This window comes from Pygocentrus nattereri, chromosome 18 (assembly GCF_015220715.1).
Source record: "Pygocentrus nattereri isolate fPygNat1 chromosome 18, fPygNat1.pri, whole genome shotgun sequence".
In the NCBI taxonomy this organism is placed as follows: Eukaryota; Metazoa; Chordata; class Actinopteri; order Characiformes; family Serrasalmidae; genus Pygocentrus; species Pygocentrus nattereri.
This window is the reverse complement of record NC_051228.1, coordinates 30,246,735-30,262,639: the sequence shown is the minus strand read 5'-3', so window position 1 is coordinate 30,262,639 and position 15,905 is coordinate 30,246,735. Positions and strand designations below refer to the sequence as shown.

Genomic DNA, 15,905 nt, shown 5'->3' with positions numbered 1-15,905 from the left:
TTTCAAAGTCAAATATCTTTTTACTCCGCTACATTTTGAGAAATCTGTCGTTCCTTTTGGTTTTTGTGTGTATAAAAACGTAACATGTCAAAACAAAAGAAGTTCAAAGCAATAGCACCAATCAGGGCCCAGCGGTCACTTTGTTCTGAGCTTGTTTTGACCTGTTGGTCATACCAACCCAGTGCAAGCACACGGTTCAACGTCAGTGCAGCAGCGTAAAAATTTGGGAGAACATACCTCCCTAAATGATGAACTAACCTAACTTTGTGTAAATAGACCACAGTATAGAAACATGTACACATATGCAGTCGTGACTGGCATGTTTCTTTTTTCTGAATTCATACAAACACTCCGGTTTCCTCCCACAGTCCAAAGACATGCAGTCAGGCAAATTGGACATGCTACATTGCCCCTAGGTGTGAGTGTGTGAGTGACAGTCTGTGTCTGTCTGTCTGCCCTGCGATGGACTGGCGACCTGTCCAGGGTGTATCCTGCCTTCCGCCCAAAGACTGCTGGGATAGGCTCCATCATCCCCCCGCGACCATGACGGAGAAGCGGCTTAGAAAATGGATGGATGGATGGATGGATGGATGGATGGATACAAACACTTTCATTTTATAGTAAATTAGTTTCGGTTAGTTTATGTTTATGAACAGAGGCCTACAGATCAATACAGTAAAGGAAAACCTCTTTGTGATCCTGAGTTTAAAGCCAGTTTTTATTCAACTTGTAACTAATTTCTAATCTTAAACTGAAACTTTGCTTGTGTGTAAAAGATTTCAGAGCCACTCGGTTCTACCTGATGGAAACTGTTTACCTTCAGTGTTTTGTGCTTATGATCATTTTAATAGACGTCAGCGTCACTAATTAATGACGTTCTATTAAAAGACTGGTTTACCAAGAGAGACGCTGGAGGATTTTCACCTAAAATGAGTTCATGAAGCGAGTCTTGTTATAAAAATGATGACTCTTTTAGTACTTTTACTTTTGATACTTAAGTACATTTGAAGGCAAAACCTTTTGTACTTTTACTCAAGTGGAGGTCTAGAGTAAGGACTTTTACTGGAGTAATATTTTACCTTGGGTATCTCTACTTTAACTCAAGTACATGATTTGTGAGCTTCGTCCACCTCTGGTTAGTTGTAATAGGCTGAAGGTCAAGTTGTAACCATTGCTAGAAAATTCTTATAAAATAAGGCAAACAATAAACAATTACAATTTAATACTGGTTTATGTTGTTTGAACCAGACAATGTTTCCAAAAAAAGACATAAAATATGTATAAATAAATAAGAACATGCATTAAAATAAATATAATTAGTTAAAACAGTGGCCTTTTTGACCACAAATTAAGAGCAAATATCAGCATGATAAAATATATACATTCATATTTTATGTGTTTATACATGCATGTTTTATTTATATTATGTTTGTAGTGTATTTTTAAAGAATCTGTGCAAAAAGTAAAAATTTTAATTTATACAAGGGCGATATGGTGTTCTTTCATTGTTTGGAAGGCTTAGCTGCAACACTACATTAAAACTAATCCTACTGTGTGAGCTGTACTCTATCCTGGTTACTTTAGCCTAGTCTCTTGCTTTAAATTGTTTATTGGCTTAAAAAATGTCCTACTACTGTGAGTACTGGACTATGGGCTATGTTGAGTTGAGTATGGGCAAAATTAAGTTATTAAACTGATCCATAAAGCAGATGTCAAGAAAAGCCCAGGCTTTCAAGTGAACCAGGCATTCACACATCAGCCCCAGCTCATATTACTCATCATCTAGATGCTCGTGACAGTTGTTCAGCTCCAGAATCAGTTTCTTCTCAAGATGTGTATTTGGAGGTAAAGTATCAGAGTGGAACTTTCAGAGCCTTCCAGGGCTGAATAATTTCTAGAACCTAAAAAATACAGTTCTCTGTAGTTTTATTTCAGAGAATCATTGCTTGTTGCATTTAAGCACATTGTAGTAGCATTCTTGTAACATTAAGATATGGTTAGAAAAAAAGACACCTGTGGAAAATTATCCAGTTAGATTTCAAATCCAATAGGGATGCTAGAAATTAGCCTTAAAAGGAGCAGTGTATGAGATTTAGGAGGATCTATTAGCAGAAATAGAATACAGTATACAAAGCAATTTTCATTAGTGCATAATGGCCTTTTTCATTCGTTTAGAGTGAGACTTTGCAATCTATGTAGGATCGTATGCATACCTGTGCATGTTGCTACAGTATCCCAGAACGGACAAACCAAGCGCTGGTTCTGGTGAGTGCCTTTCACATTTTGTGTTTTACATTGAAGTGGCAGATTGAATTTGATGGTGCAAAAGCACTGGCTGGAAGATATTCGTATATAAAACATGAGGTAGGATATTTTCATGACTCAATCTTATCAAAAATAGTACAAGGCTGAAATCAGCATCCTATTTGGCAGCTTTTTGTTCTTTGTTTTGAATTTTTCTCTTTCACCTTAAATGGTGCATTAGTTACTTTCTGGTGCTGACGTTCAGCTTCTTCAGGTGGCGAATGTCAGAAAATGTTACCTACATTTAAAGAATAGTCAGGATATTTGGATAGGTTAAAACACCTTATTGTAATTAGTTTTATTAATCTGAGTCTTTACTGAATTAAAATCAAAAGCAGATTAAAACACTGTACTAATGATATTCATATACCTGGTAGGATAAATTGTGCCGGCTAACACTTTTTGTGTAGTGAGAAGTTTAAAAACCCACATTTTGACAAGAAATTAATCACACCTATTATTTGGCAAATTGAAATACAGTCAAAAAAAACATGATGGCCACCGTACACTTTTGGAAAGGGACAGGAGATTCAGTTGGTTGCAATCTAGAACCTCACAGCTAGAGGTTACACACCGCTCCTTTAATATGATCTGTGAGGGTTTTTTTTTTCTCATAGAAGTGACAGCTATGCCCACATTGATCGCCTAGCACTTGTAGTCACAGTTTGCCACTGTTGAGTATAGTATGAGAATGCATCTGCCTGCCCATCTCCTGCTGACACATGTACTGTGGCAAGAAGTTGCCGAAAGTAGGTTTGGCATTCTAGTCCTGCTTTGCAAAGTAGTGGTGGTACATCAGCAAGACTTGGCAAGTCAGGCTCTTTGCCAGGTACCATATGAACACCTATCTCAAACACACATCAGAAAGATAGGCTCAACCCCTATGGCTGTACTTCTGATCTGGTCTACTCTGGTTCTTGCCTTTCCTCTCTTTCCATTCTTTTTTCTTGTTCTCAATCTCTTCATCCCTCTTCAAATCCACCTCATCAGTCTCAGTCAGTCAGTCAGTTCTACTGATTAGGTGCTCTTCAGAGATGCCCTCCACACCAGGGCCAGAATTCTCTATTTTACAGGGTCACCTGGGTTCAGCGGGTAGCTTTTGTGTATAACTCACACCTTATGATTAGATCTTCATTTTAACCTTGGCTTCAAGGTCCCCTAGTTTTCATATTCCAGTTAGTTGAGGTAGACATAAGATAGAAGTTTTGAATTTAGAGGTGCGCACAATGAGCTCTTCCTATGACAGGGCAGCTTATCTTTGAATGTTGTTGGGGAGGGGGGGTGGATTTAAAAATAGTTTATTTAAAAATGTACGCCCAATAAATCTCAAAGCACAGATTCACTGGTATAAACACCAGGCAAAAATGCACTAGTGGTTACAATAATGAACTATAAGTTAAACATATTGTATGTTATATCATATATTAGTTGCGATGTTGTAAATACACTTTAAACTGTAAACAGTAATGACAGAGCATTTATTACATTAAAATATGTTAATGTTACAGAATATGAAATAATAAAAGAAGTATCATCCCTGATTCACACATAAAGTGATCGACTGACTTTGATCACATCAACATTGCATGTTGTATTGAAAGTTTTCATATCCTATTAAGATTTACAATACAGTGCTCAGGTAAAGCATAGTATATTAAAATGTAGTAAATTACAGAGTATTAACGATTTGGTCTATCTTCCTAACCGTGTCAAAATCTTTTCATTAAACAGACAGGAAACAACATACTGTACAAAAAAGACAAAATGATTTTATTCAAAGGTTCAGACTGACCACCAAGATACAGCATTCATTTAGATAAATCAATAGTAAATTATTGGTTGTAATTCATTTTACAAATCAAGGCACTAGTACTGTCTAACAAAGCTACCCAGCTCAAGTTTGCAGAAGCAATACAAGAGCAGACAGTTTTAAAGTAAAAAAAATAATAATATTAATAAATGCTTATGTGTACCCAAATTACATGCCTCAGACAGGTTTGCTTCTGATCTAACAATTAAGCAAATCATAAACCTGACCCCTCTCCGCTTGACATTTAATTTTACGCATCCTCTTTCTGGCCTTCAAATAACAGACATTTTTCCTGTGAAGAAAGGGATAAGAGAGAAATTAAGTGAATGGATAATACGTTTACAAAATGGTTTGTTCATGTTGTTAATGTAGGCCACATCGGTGCAGTTACCCTTCCCTCACTCTCTGATTTTACAAGGCTTTGTGAAATTTCATGAGGAGCGCATGTGTTTTTTTACCTCATGCCAGCGTAGTGTATCAAGTCGAAGCCCCAGATGGCAATGTGGGCAACTGGTAAACGATTCTGTATCCTCCTCATATGCCTCCCTTTTCATCTCTTTGGGACCTTCGCTGTCCCATAGGGGGAAAGGTATGGAGTGTGAGGAGCGTGCCACTCCAAAGTGAGGCCTTGGGTCCTTCTGGTAGCTCATTCGCTCACCACTATAGGGTAATGTTGAAGCCTCATTTTCTAGCTGGAGCTGCAACAGAATATTAGGAAGACAGCACCATCTAGGGGACATATGCAGAAGTGACACTTGGTATTTTGTATTGCAACTTCAGGTACATAATTTACAGCGGGCTAAAATGGTTGAAACAAGATACTGAAGTCAAGGTAGGACACTGGAACCCAATCTTGAATGATAAAGCAGTTCCAAAATGGACAGAAAAAACAGGTCAGTTATCTATTGTAATGAGCTCTACCAGACATAAAGTGCCACAGTACCTGGGGTAAACTCAGCTCCTCCATAGGAAGGGATTTCATGCAGTACCAACAGAGCTCCAAGGAGATTCCTAAAGAATAATTTCAGCATGAATACAACACCCTGCTTCCAAATAATCTGGAATGTACGTTCACATTCATGGCAGTGTGAGAATCAAAACAGTGCTGATAGTAGCATTTGAAAGTTTCATTACTGCTATATGTATGTTTATGATCTTCTCAGATTAATGAAGTTCATAGGACATAATAAAAAGAAAACATTAAACAGCCCACACTTTTGTGATAGTACGATAATAGGTAGATATATACACTCTGTGTTTATAGACATGCATTCATAGGCTCTTACTACATTTGGGTACTGTATCTCTTCTAGCTTAGGCTGTTCCTGTGGTTGTTCACCTGGTTGTAGCTGTTCTCCATATTCAGACTGGTCATGCTCTGCCTGAAGCTGTTCCTGTAGGTTAGTTTCTACATGTGTTAGGAAGTCCCCCACATTGCAGCTCTGGTTAATGGCATGACAAAAATAGAAAAGAATACAAAGTGTGATTCACGTGAATGTAAAAATGTAGGAACTGTTGCAGATAAAGATGTCCTACAGCAAAGATTGCATTTATGGTAAGACATTTTTATTCTCTAACAGCATGGTTCTTTGTGTCCTGACCTGATTCTGCTTATCCTGCTGTGTGGGATACTCCTCAGTAGCCTGGGAGGTTGGCAAACTGTCTGTCTGTATCTCACTTTGTGTGTGCATTTTAGAGAGAAAGCAGGAAGTACACATCAGACTTAGTAGTATGTAATCTCCTGATCATATCCATTTACATTCTTAAAAAAAGGCTTTTTCTAGTCAAGTAATCTTGTATCAGCAGTGTGGTTCACCATGCAAGTCAGTTCTGTAGTATCTAATAGTTAAGACTTTTCCTCCCAATGAGACGTCATCAGTGAATCCAGCTTTGAATTGCATTTAAAGAGGCTTGCCTTACAAAACAGCCAAGACACCTAGAACCCTTGCTTTGTCCAAAATGCCTGCCATTAAAACACACATTTAGACCTGTCTACTCACCCCATGCAGGCTGCCTGGGCACCCTCCAAGCTGCCGGCCATTCCACCGACCACTGCCTGTCTGGGTGGTAGCACCTGCTGTTTGTTTTTCTGTGTTCTCGCTTTCCACGAAACGGAAACCTTGACCGTTCAATAATGGATGAGCCTGAATGGCTCACAAGCAGGTTCGCTGTAAAGAGTAAGCGAAGGCCAGCTCGGGTGTCACCCCATGGCTGGCACACCATGTCAGCAATATGGGCCACCCTGTAGAGGTACAAAGACCACTGAGAGATAAATGAGTTTATCTGCTTCAGTAGAATCCATGTAAGCCTCAAATAAATAATGCACTGGTGATGTTCCTCGGCAGAGACTTATCAGCATTTAATTACTTAGATAAGTTTCTTATTAACATTTCTCACCTTGTGTGTAGATTCTGCCATGCATTGAGGGGTGGGACCACATAAGTGCTCGTATCTGTACATGCAATTAGATTTCCCTCACTCTCTCGCTTTCTCTCTGTTTTGTGCAGTGGAAATGTTCAGTGGAGGCCGAGCGTGAACGTAAGTGCTTATGACTGTGCAGTGAGCTCATTAGTGTGGAGGTGGCCCACCACTTTATGGAGCTGTTGGATACGTACTTACACAGGGTGAGTCACTCAAAGCTTCACCTCCATTCTCTCTTTTACTCCCTCCCCTTTCTCTTTCACTCCATCAATTTCTAACCCTCTTCACCTCTTCCTCTCCCCCTTTCAGCGCTGCCTCCGGCACAAACAGCATCAGTGGGGAAGGGTGGATTAAGTGGTAATGCTGTTGCTTCGCTCCACAGTTTTCACTATTAACCTTTTTGCAGGTGTTCCTGACACAGTGATGATAATGATTTGGCTGCGAAATGCACACGAAGTGAGCTTGAGAGAAGCTGGTGCTATGGTGTGTGTGCATGTGGGTCTGTATAATTCCTTCAGGACACTTTCTACTTGTTCCATTTAGAAATGGGTTGTTATCAATGAAAACTGTCAAATTAATCATTTATTATAACAGACCGAGTTTAATTTTCACTGCAGTAGGTTAAATGTTCCATGTCTTTGTATATTTACAACATTATAACAGAAACATGACTGGCCTCTAGCAGCAAGCTGGTGGCTGTAAACACTGCCATTCTTTCCAAGCTTTTGATAGGATTTGACACAGTTTTAACACAAAAGGCTCAGACTGTCGCTGTATGCATTGTACTGGGATACAATAACAAAAACACATTGCTATACATTTGTGCATGATGACACAAACACATTTAGAAGAGCAGTAAAGTTCAAAGCACAATGAATAGCCTGATCTGCATTTGCAAAACAACCTGTTTACTTCTGCAAGGAAGCTCGGAGTGCACTCTGGAGACAAGCAGAGAAGCAGCAGCTCCTGCACAGGCAGGGGAGATGATAATTATACTGTAATTATCATCATGTATAAAGGTTTGGCGTATAAAAGAAGATCAAGGGGATATTATTGCAATCTCATGGAACTCTGAATGATTTGGCTCAATTATTACTAATCAGTCAAATGTAGGGAGTGAGCAAGTTGTTTTTTAGTCACTGGGAAAGTTTGAGTGGAGAGTGCTTTGGCCATTTTCAAGCACTGCCGTATGCTGGTTGGTTGACTTGGTAGAGTGCATCATCAGAGCTGCTTCCAGTACTGCGTATGACTCAGTGTAATTATCTGTCTGTTTTTATATCTGAAGTATCTGTGCCTCTGCCGTCATTGCCTTAGACGATGTTTTTGTGAGCTTGATTTTGCACAGATGTATGTGTGGTTGTGCGTGTGCAGCTGAGAGTGAGTGATGAGTGAGTAAATGCAACAAATTGGCATGGGTGGAGACACTGTGTACGCTGAAGGTTTGCTACAGTTTGTATGTAAAACAACTGGTGTGTGTCCATGAGCGCATACCAGCATATATGTGCATTTGTGTAGGCTTTAAATGGTTATGTCACCATTTACAGTAATTATTGGCATAATGTAACAGACTCTTATCATACCGCAGTGGAAATGTTCAGTGGAGGCCGAGAGTGAATGTAAGTGCTTATGACTCACCGGCATCCTTTGACAGAGGCTCAATGGTACTACTTTCCTCTCTGCTCAATGATAGATCTGCTCTCATCACGGCTCACTGAAGGGCTTCTGCATGCCATCAAAGAGGAGAAAGACAGAGTGCAGTCAAGGACTGTGTTTCAGAAGCTGATTTACTCGCTGAAAGAAGTACCATCCCATAGTTGGTGGTCATCTGAACTTAAATTGAGTCAATTTGCAGCTGTTTAACTGCTTGTAGCAACTTTCTAGAAGCTTGTTTCAAAAAGGACATTAACACAATATTTTGTTTATTACCCTAAACCAAAGGTTTTAAACTCATCAATAACAGTTCACAGTTTACATCAGGCTACAGATGACATGGAAATTAAGTAAATTTTCATCACTAAATCTATAAATAATGGCACTTTGGTGTCATGACAGTAACACTGAAAGAGGATAAATCAAATGTCACCCGTTTCACCCAGTGGGTGGTTGCATTATTTATGAATATTATGCACACTACATTATGACAATAGATGTCCATTTGCACAATATTACTCCTTTCGAAGGTCAAAACGATTCTTCTACATTTAATAACAGAGCAGTCTTTCATATCTGAAAGGCTTTTGAGTTATGGACTGTATCTGTGAGTGCATGGGTGTATGCGTGGGTGTGAGTGTGCATATGTTTGGTGGGGGAGGGCAGGTGGGTAACTGCACTGATGTGAGAGTTGGGCTCTCTTGCTTGGGTCCCTACATATGGGCACCAAACATTTTATGTGCCAAGGGTGTATGAGTGTGCGGGTGTTTGTGTCCAGTGTGTGAGTATAAATCTTAATGCTTGGGGTTCTGCAGTGGTGCATGGCAGTAGATGACTCACCCGTCAATCATGTGACTCATTAATCACTGCAGCTCTCTCTCTCCCTCTCTCTTTCTCTCTCTCTCAGCCCACCCCTCTCTTTAGGTTCCAGCATGTCCCCATACTTATTCCTGTCACATCATTGTCCTTTTTACATTCCAGTCTCTTGCTCTCACTCTGCATTTGTGAATGCCTTTTAAATATACACTCTTTCATGTCTCCCCATTCTACTGAATGCAATGATAGTCAATCGGTCTGACAAAATGGAGGAGTATTTTTGAGTATTATGCGATTTTTAGAGTCAGGGTCTTTTATCTTGTTTAATATGTATGTTTAGAGGCAGCCGTGTTCCAAAGTTACTCATTTTGTTCTTCACTAATTTCCCCTTCAACTGCCAACTCCTGACTGGGCTTTGGTAAGGCTTATAATTTCGATCTTTTGTATTTTCAATTTTACAGGCAGGTGAAAAGGACAAAAAATACAGTCTATTAGAGTCAAAGTCCATTTTTGTTGGATATGAAATATGAAATAGTGTATTTGAATGGATAAATGGCACATTATTCTGGGTGACTAATCAAACGCTCTCCAATAAGGCATTTTAAAAAAAACGATCTTTAATAAAATAGTTGCTTTTATTTTTGTCATATAGCAAAACTAGTAATCAGCATGCTGTTATTTACACATTGCACACACTTGTTTATTTGACACTGTACAACTTACAATCTGGAAGTTGACATCAACAACAAATTCCTTTCACAAGACTGGTTCACTTGTGGAAACACTTGGTATCATAATTAGTTTTCTTTCTTAGGGTTTTTTTGTGTATTTTTTTAATAACCACAGTTTTCAAAGAGGCAATTTCCCCCGCTTTTTTTTTCTGCTTTTTTTAAAGATGCAAATACAGATAGACGTGCAGACGTTCGTTTCAACCTCAATTCAGTTCTCACAACTTTTCAAACATTTTAAAACTTCTTTAGAATAGACATAGTATATACAACTTTCATTTGACCCTCCTAGACAAAGTTACATTGTGTGTTGATAGAATGTTAGAGGTAATAAAAAGGTGTTTTAAAAAGTTTGAAACTTGACATAAGAAAAAGAAACTTGACATACAGAAAATCATTGGCATGGGGAACGAATACCAAAAACTACCTTAAACAGGGCACGCATCCATTAAAGACACCCACCATTTTGCATTCCTTTAAGCAGAATGGAAGATTTTTCTTTCAAGTACTTGCGGTGGCTATTTGTTTTTTGTTTCACATAAAGTTATTATTTTCTGTGGTGCAAGACCTGCATGCACATGAATTGAATGGATCCATATTAAGGCAATAGGAGCACTGATAATCACACTTAAACATAGCCTACGAAAAAGATGGATCAGTAGTTATAATCAGTTGAGTGGAGTCCAGAAGAAAGCTATAAGATGTGTTCTGCAGTGCCAAGAGATTCAAGAATTCAGCTTCAGGCTTACACCCTATTTTCAATTCACATTAATTAATCACATGTGACCAAAACAAAAAAAGAATCTTTCTGTAAACATGGGTCTCTTGCAGTTGGCACCTAAAATGTTTTTGACATGCAAGAGTAAAACCATACCTGAATGAAACCTGACAAATTCACCCGTAAGTTCTCTCACCAAATGAAAATGTAAACTGCGAGAGGAACGGAATGCAAACACACAGAGAGGGTCCATAACCTCATTAACATCGCTTTCTGGACTGACCTGGAATGTTTTTAAAAACAAGAGTGGAGAAGTAACATAGAATTAGTCTTTTCTCAGCCCCTAACGTCATGCCCTCACTCACTCAGTTTTCCTCTTTGTTCTCCTCACTCTTTTTCATCGCTATAGAATAACACCAGTCCTCCTCCTAGCCTCTAGAACAACCTGCGGTTGTAGTAAATCTTCTCAATGAAGTTCTCCAGCTCGTCATCGCTGTCTGGCACTGGCTCTGGCTCATCATACGCATAGTCTGGGTGGTAAACGAAGCTGGGTGCTGCTGCACTCAAGGGAGAACGGGGTTTGGGCACAGGGAGGGTCTGGTAAGTTCGGGGATGTGGGAGGATGTAGTTAGAAATGACTGTGTCCACTAAAGGGAAGGGGTTCTGGGGCTGGCGAGGCCCCTGCACCCAGTTCCGCTCCCTTGCCTTGGCTCTGTCTCTATTTCTGCGTTTGGGGGGTTTAAAGCCGTAACCCACGGAGCCCCCAAAGTTGTAGTCAAAAGAGAGGGCAGGGTTTGTGTAAAAGCGTGGTTCGGGAGGTGGAAAGTAAACAGGGTAATATGCTCGATATGGCTTCTGGTAATAAGGAAAGGAAGGATAAGCTAGCAACTGCTTCTGTGGCTTAAACCAGTAGTCCTGCTTATTGAACTTTGCTTTGCTTTTCTCCTTGTACCATTTTTTGTACGGGTTCACCTTGTAGGAGGATTTCTTTGGGGACTTGGGGTATTGATAAACAGGAGCCCTCTGCTTGGCTTTGAGGGGGACTAAAGGGCGGAAACGGGGGGTATTAATGGGGGGTGAATCCTTCCTCTTCTTCTTTTCCTCCACATCTGTGATGATTTCAACAACATCATCAGCAGGTAGGTGCAGCTTACTGGAGATTTCGATCAGCTTGTCAATAGTCTCGGGGTCCATTTCGTCATCGTCACTGTCCTCCACTTCATTAGAGCGCTTGTCCTCAGCCACATTATTGAGTAATGAAGCTTTCTTCATGTCATTCATGTAAGAAGCTGCTTTCTGTTTTCTGCCCATGTATTCCAGAAGCATGTCCGAGGCAATGTCTGCCAGCCTCTGCTCCTCTTCACGCGCCTCTTGTGCCTCCGCCTCTTGCCTCCGCACCTCTTCCTGCTCAGCTCGTGCCCTCGCCTCTTCCTCTTCACGGGGGAGGATCTCCTCCTCCTCATCTATGAAGTCAAAATCATCCATGAAGTTCCTGTCAAGCTGGGAAGGGTTTCTCTCTTTCTCCTCCTGCCACTTGAGCTTCTTGCTGGCCAGGGCTAGCTGTTGGTTATAGGCTTTGTAGCCCTTTAGAGGGGGGAGGATCTCATTGTCCTGCAGCCCAAGGTCAATGTTTTGGAAATAACCCCTGGTTTTACGCTGAAGGGATTTGACAGTTTGGGGTGGGACTTCTGTTTTTTTATTAAGCAAGCTCTGCAGAAGCTCTTCCTTTCCCTGTAATGTGTTTTCTTTGTTTCCCCTATCATTCTCACCGGAAAGCCATGGCTCTGTTAATCCTACATTTTCTTCTCCTCCCTTCTCCTCACCCTTGGTCAACTCAGTCACTCCAGTCTGTATTTTCTTCACATTCTCCTCCTCTCCTCTTCCTTGCTCTGGGTCTCTGCGTTCATCCTGATCCCTCCACATCTCCAGCTTCTGTCCCAACCCACTCTCTACATACTCCTCCGCCTCCACCCTGCCACCTATCTTTTCTCTGGCTGGGTGGTCAAGAGCCTCCAGGAGGACAGAAGCTAGTGCCCTGGCAGAATCCATGTCTGTAAGGTAGCCCTGTCCTAAGGGTGACTGGAAAAGCCTGTCCACTTTCCTGTGTGTCCTAGCTGCTCCATCTGCTGTTGCCAGGTCCTGGTGCACCAGCTGGAGTGTCTCATTGCTGGTGCTGGTGAGAGGGCTCTCAGTAAGCAGTGGGGCAGCAGCAGGCAACTGTGGAGCGATGCTGAGCAGGATTAGCAGTAGAGCAGAGGTACTGGAGGAAGGATGGCAGCAGATCATGACCATGCAGGGCAGACGGGCCAGGGGGAGAGGGGACAGGGCAAGCACCTAGGAGAGAAACAAATAAAAAAAAAGTCAATCTCATTGTTATGTTCACAGCAAATGTTCAGACTGTAAACTCTCTAATTACAGTTCTTTGTCAAATGCACTTCTATAAGAGGTTCATCATTATCACTACATTTGCCTTAGCATTTTAATTGATAGAGGGATTGTTCAAAGCCAAAAATACATGTTACCATCTTATGATTTTTTTCTTCATGAGGTGCTCTTAAGCTGTTGTCTGTTTTAATGGCACCTGATTTATATATATATATATATATATATATATATATATATATATATATATATATATATATATATATATATATATATATATATATATATATATATATATATATATATATATATAAAACAATATAACCTCACAAGCAAAAACGCCCTCGACGTGTTTGAAAGACTTGGTTGACCAACAGTGGTCTTTCATCTGAATTCCCAAACCGCTTGCACCGTTGCACAAAAAGCGCAGAACGGAGTTAATAGCTGAATCCTCTGGATGCAGTTGCAGTGCGCCTTATAATTACCTCGCGTCTGATCATCCTACTGCCTACACTAAAACGAACGATTTCTTCACAATGTAACTTTTCTAAGACACATTTCACATCTTGACCCAATTATCTGTCCAACAATGGCGATGCCGTTATGCCGATATAGCTGGAGAAATGGAGCTATTGTGTGGTTACTGCGCGCATCACGCATCCAATTAGCCTCCGTGGAGTCTGTAGTCCTCCTACTACTCATAGACTACGGTAGATTGTAATTTGATCTCGGGAAATTGTATTTTTTAGTAAGAGTTGAAAAGAGAGTCTGTACAGACTCCTACACTCCTGTGTGTTTCACAAGTGGAGAAATTAAAAAGCGAATCATACCCTTATCAAAACGAACTTGTTCATGCAGGAAGCTGAATGAATTGTTAAAACCCCCCAAAATCTGGCTTTGTCTTCTACATCTCTCTGAATGTTGCAAACTTAAAATGATAAATGAGATTCCAGTTTAACTCTTTATATAGCTGGAGAGATGAATCCCTACTTATTACTTTTCTTTATAGCTGTGAAACGGCTGTGAAATTCCGTTGTTTTGTTCTGAGACGGCATTGATATCCATATTTCTCTAAGAGTCTTTGTTGCTGCAGATGTTCAGGCAAAGACTTACCACTGGTTTCCCTTTAAGCCTCGTCTTAGAATATATGAGCTTTTTCTGCCAGTGGTGATTATCCCTTAAAAGTGTCTTTTTCTTCTTCTTTTGTGGTTCTAGTCGAGCATTAGCCACGGTCCGCGTCCTGGAAACCGGCTCCTCGGCTGATATCGTTCGGTTCAGCGTCGGCGTGAGTCACCTATCCAGCCCAAACCTCGCGGACATGTGTTGCCTCACACTTTGGCATTTTAACGTGTTTTGAAGAGAATCGTAAAATCGCCACTCACCTGCTATCCCGCACGAAATCCGCCGAAACTCAGGAGCGCGTCTGTGCTCGTCTTCTTGCTTTAACACCTGAAGTTCAAGAGCTGATCTCGTCCTTATTTTCGTTCAACACTGGAGAAAAAAAGTTTCTTTCCCCCCCAGAAAAGCGCCTGTTTCGTTTACGCTTCGCTCTTTCTGGCACATGTGAAATATGTCATTTGTTGACTGCTCATAAACGCGGCGCGTGATTTTTTATTCTTTTTTTACTTTTATTTTTTTTGTTTTTCAGCACCGCGGACAGCGCAGCGCCAATATGTACAGACGCTCCTAACCACGTGACCCGAAAAAAACCCTCGCGGCGCGTTTGACGTCATCCTCTTCATTGATAAGAATTTCGTGCGTCGCTCGCGCTCCGTCGCTCTGATGAATGAACGGAAACGGCATGAATGAAACGGGCCTCTCCATTAAGAGCTGCGGCGCGAAGCACGAACGCGCTCGCATTTAAAGCGAAGTTTCCCCAAATTCCCTTCAAGTAGGCGGGACGTTATTGGTAATACAAGGGATAGTCGCTCTTGCTGCCGGGCTCGGAGGCGCCTCAAACCCAGCCGGAGAGGTCTGGGGTCACCGTAACGCTCCGCTCTTTGTCTCCTCATGACTTTCCCTTGAGTCAGCCTCGGGTTCTACACAGATGTACGGCCTATGGCATGTGTGTTTTGGTTGGGTTTTTCTGCGTGCTCACAAACCTAAGAAAGGATGGGGGTGAGGGGATACGATGGTTGTTGGCAGCCTTCAGCGCCGTCTTGTGTGTGCAAATTAGCCCCTTTAAGAGAGACTTATCCCCCCTCCCCCTGCCCCCGTGGGCATTAATATGGATTTGTTAAAAAGGCTTAATTGGAAAATACTTCGTATAGAGTCAGGGCCAACATCCCCCTCCTCACTACCACCGCCACCAATCCCAGTTTATGATTCGTGTAATTGGATCAGTTGCAGCACGGTTATTGCAGTCCCTCCTGCAAGCCATGGCTTCTTCATCATCATCATCACATCACGGGTACCTAATTTCGAAATTTCTGAAAACGCTGCGTGCGTCACGACGGTTTCGAGAAACACTAGCGCGTTTTATTTATCCAATCACGGGCCTGTGCATTTTACGCGCTGTGATCAGCCGTGTTTCTGATCATCTGATGACCGCACAGTACAGTCAGCCGTGTTTCTGATCATCTGATGACCGCACAGTACAGTCAGCCGTGTTTCTCATAGTCTGATGACCGCACAGTACAGTCAGCCGTGTTTCTCATAGTCTGATGACCGCACAGTACAGTCAGCCGTGTTTCTGATCGTCTGATGACCGCACAGTACAGTCAGCCGTGTTTCTGATCATCTGATGACCGCACAGTACAGTCAGCCGTGTTTCTCATAGTCTGATGACCGCACAGTACAGTCAGCCGTGTTTCTCATAGTCTGATGACCGCACAGTACAGTCAGCCGTGTTTCTGATCATCTGATGACCGCACAGTACAGTCAGCCGTGTTTCTCATAGTCTGATGACCGCACAGTACAGTCAGCCGTGTTTCTGATCGTCTGATGACCGCACAGTACAGTCAGCCGTGTTTCTGATCATCTGGTGACCGCCCAGTACTGTCAGCCGTGTTTCTGGTCATGTGATAATTACACACTGCTGGTTGATGGTGGTCATTTATGATTTTGAACGAGAACT

The 15,905-nt window shown here is 41.4% G+C and overlaps 1 protein-coding gene across 1 annotated transcript; it reads right to left on the bottom strand.

Moving 5' to 3' along the window:
* Nucleotides 1-9,622: 9,622 nt before the first annotated feature.
* Nucleotides 9,623-14,516, bottom strand: si:dkey-175g6.2. Its single transcript, XM_017692493.2, has 2 exons — nt 14,212-14,516; nt 9,623-12,781 (listed from the first exon to the last, which is right to left on the bottom strand). The coding sequence occupies exon 2, from the start codon at nt 12,737-12,739 to the stop codon at nt 10,883-10,885; it is 1,857 nt and encodes a 618-aa protein (XP_017547982.1). The 5' UTR covers nt 12,740-12,781; nt 14,212-14,516; the 3' UTR covers nt 9,623-10,882.
* Nucleotides 14,517-15,905: the final 1,389 nt, after the last annotated feature.

Excerpts from the sequence above, each read along its gene's own strand:
- si:dkey-175g6.2 (XM_017692493.2), bottom strand. The coding sequence starts at position 12,739 with ATGGTCATGATCTGCTGCCATCCTTCCTCCAGTACCTCTGCTCTACTG.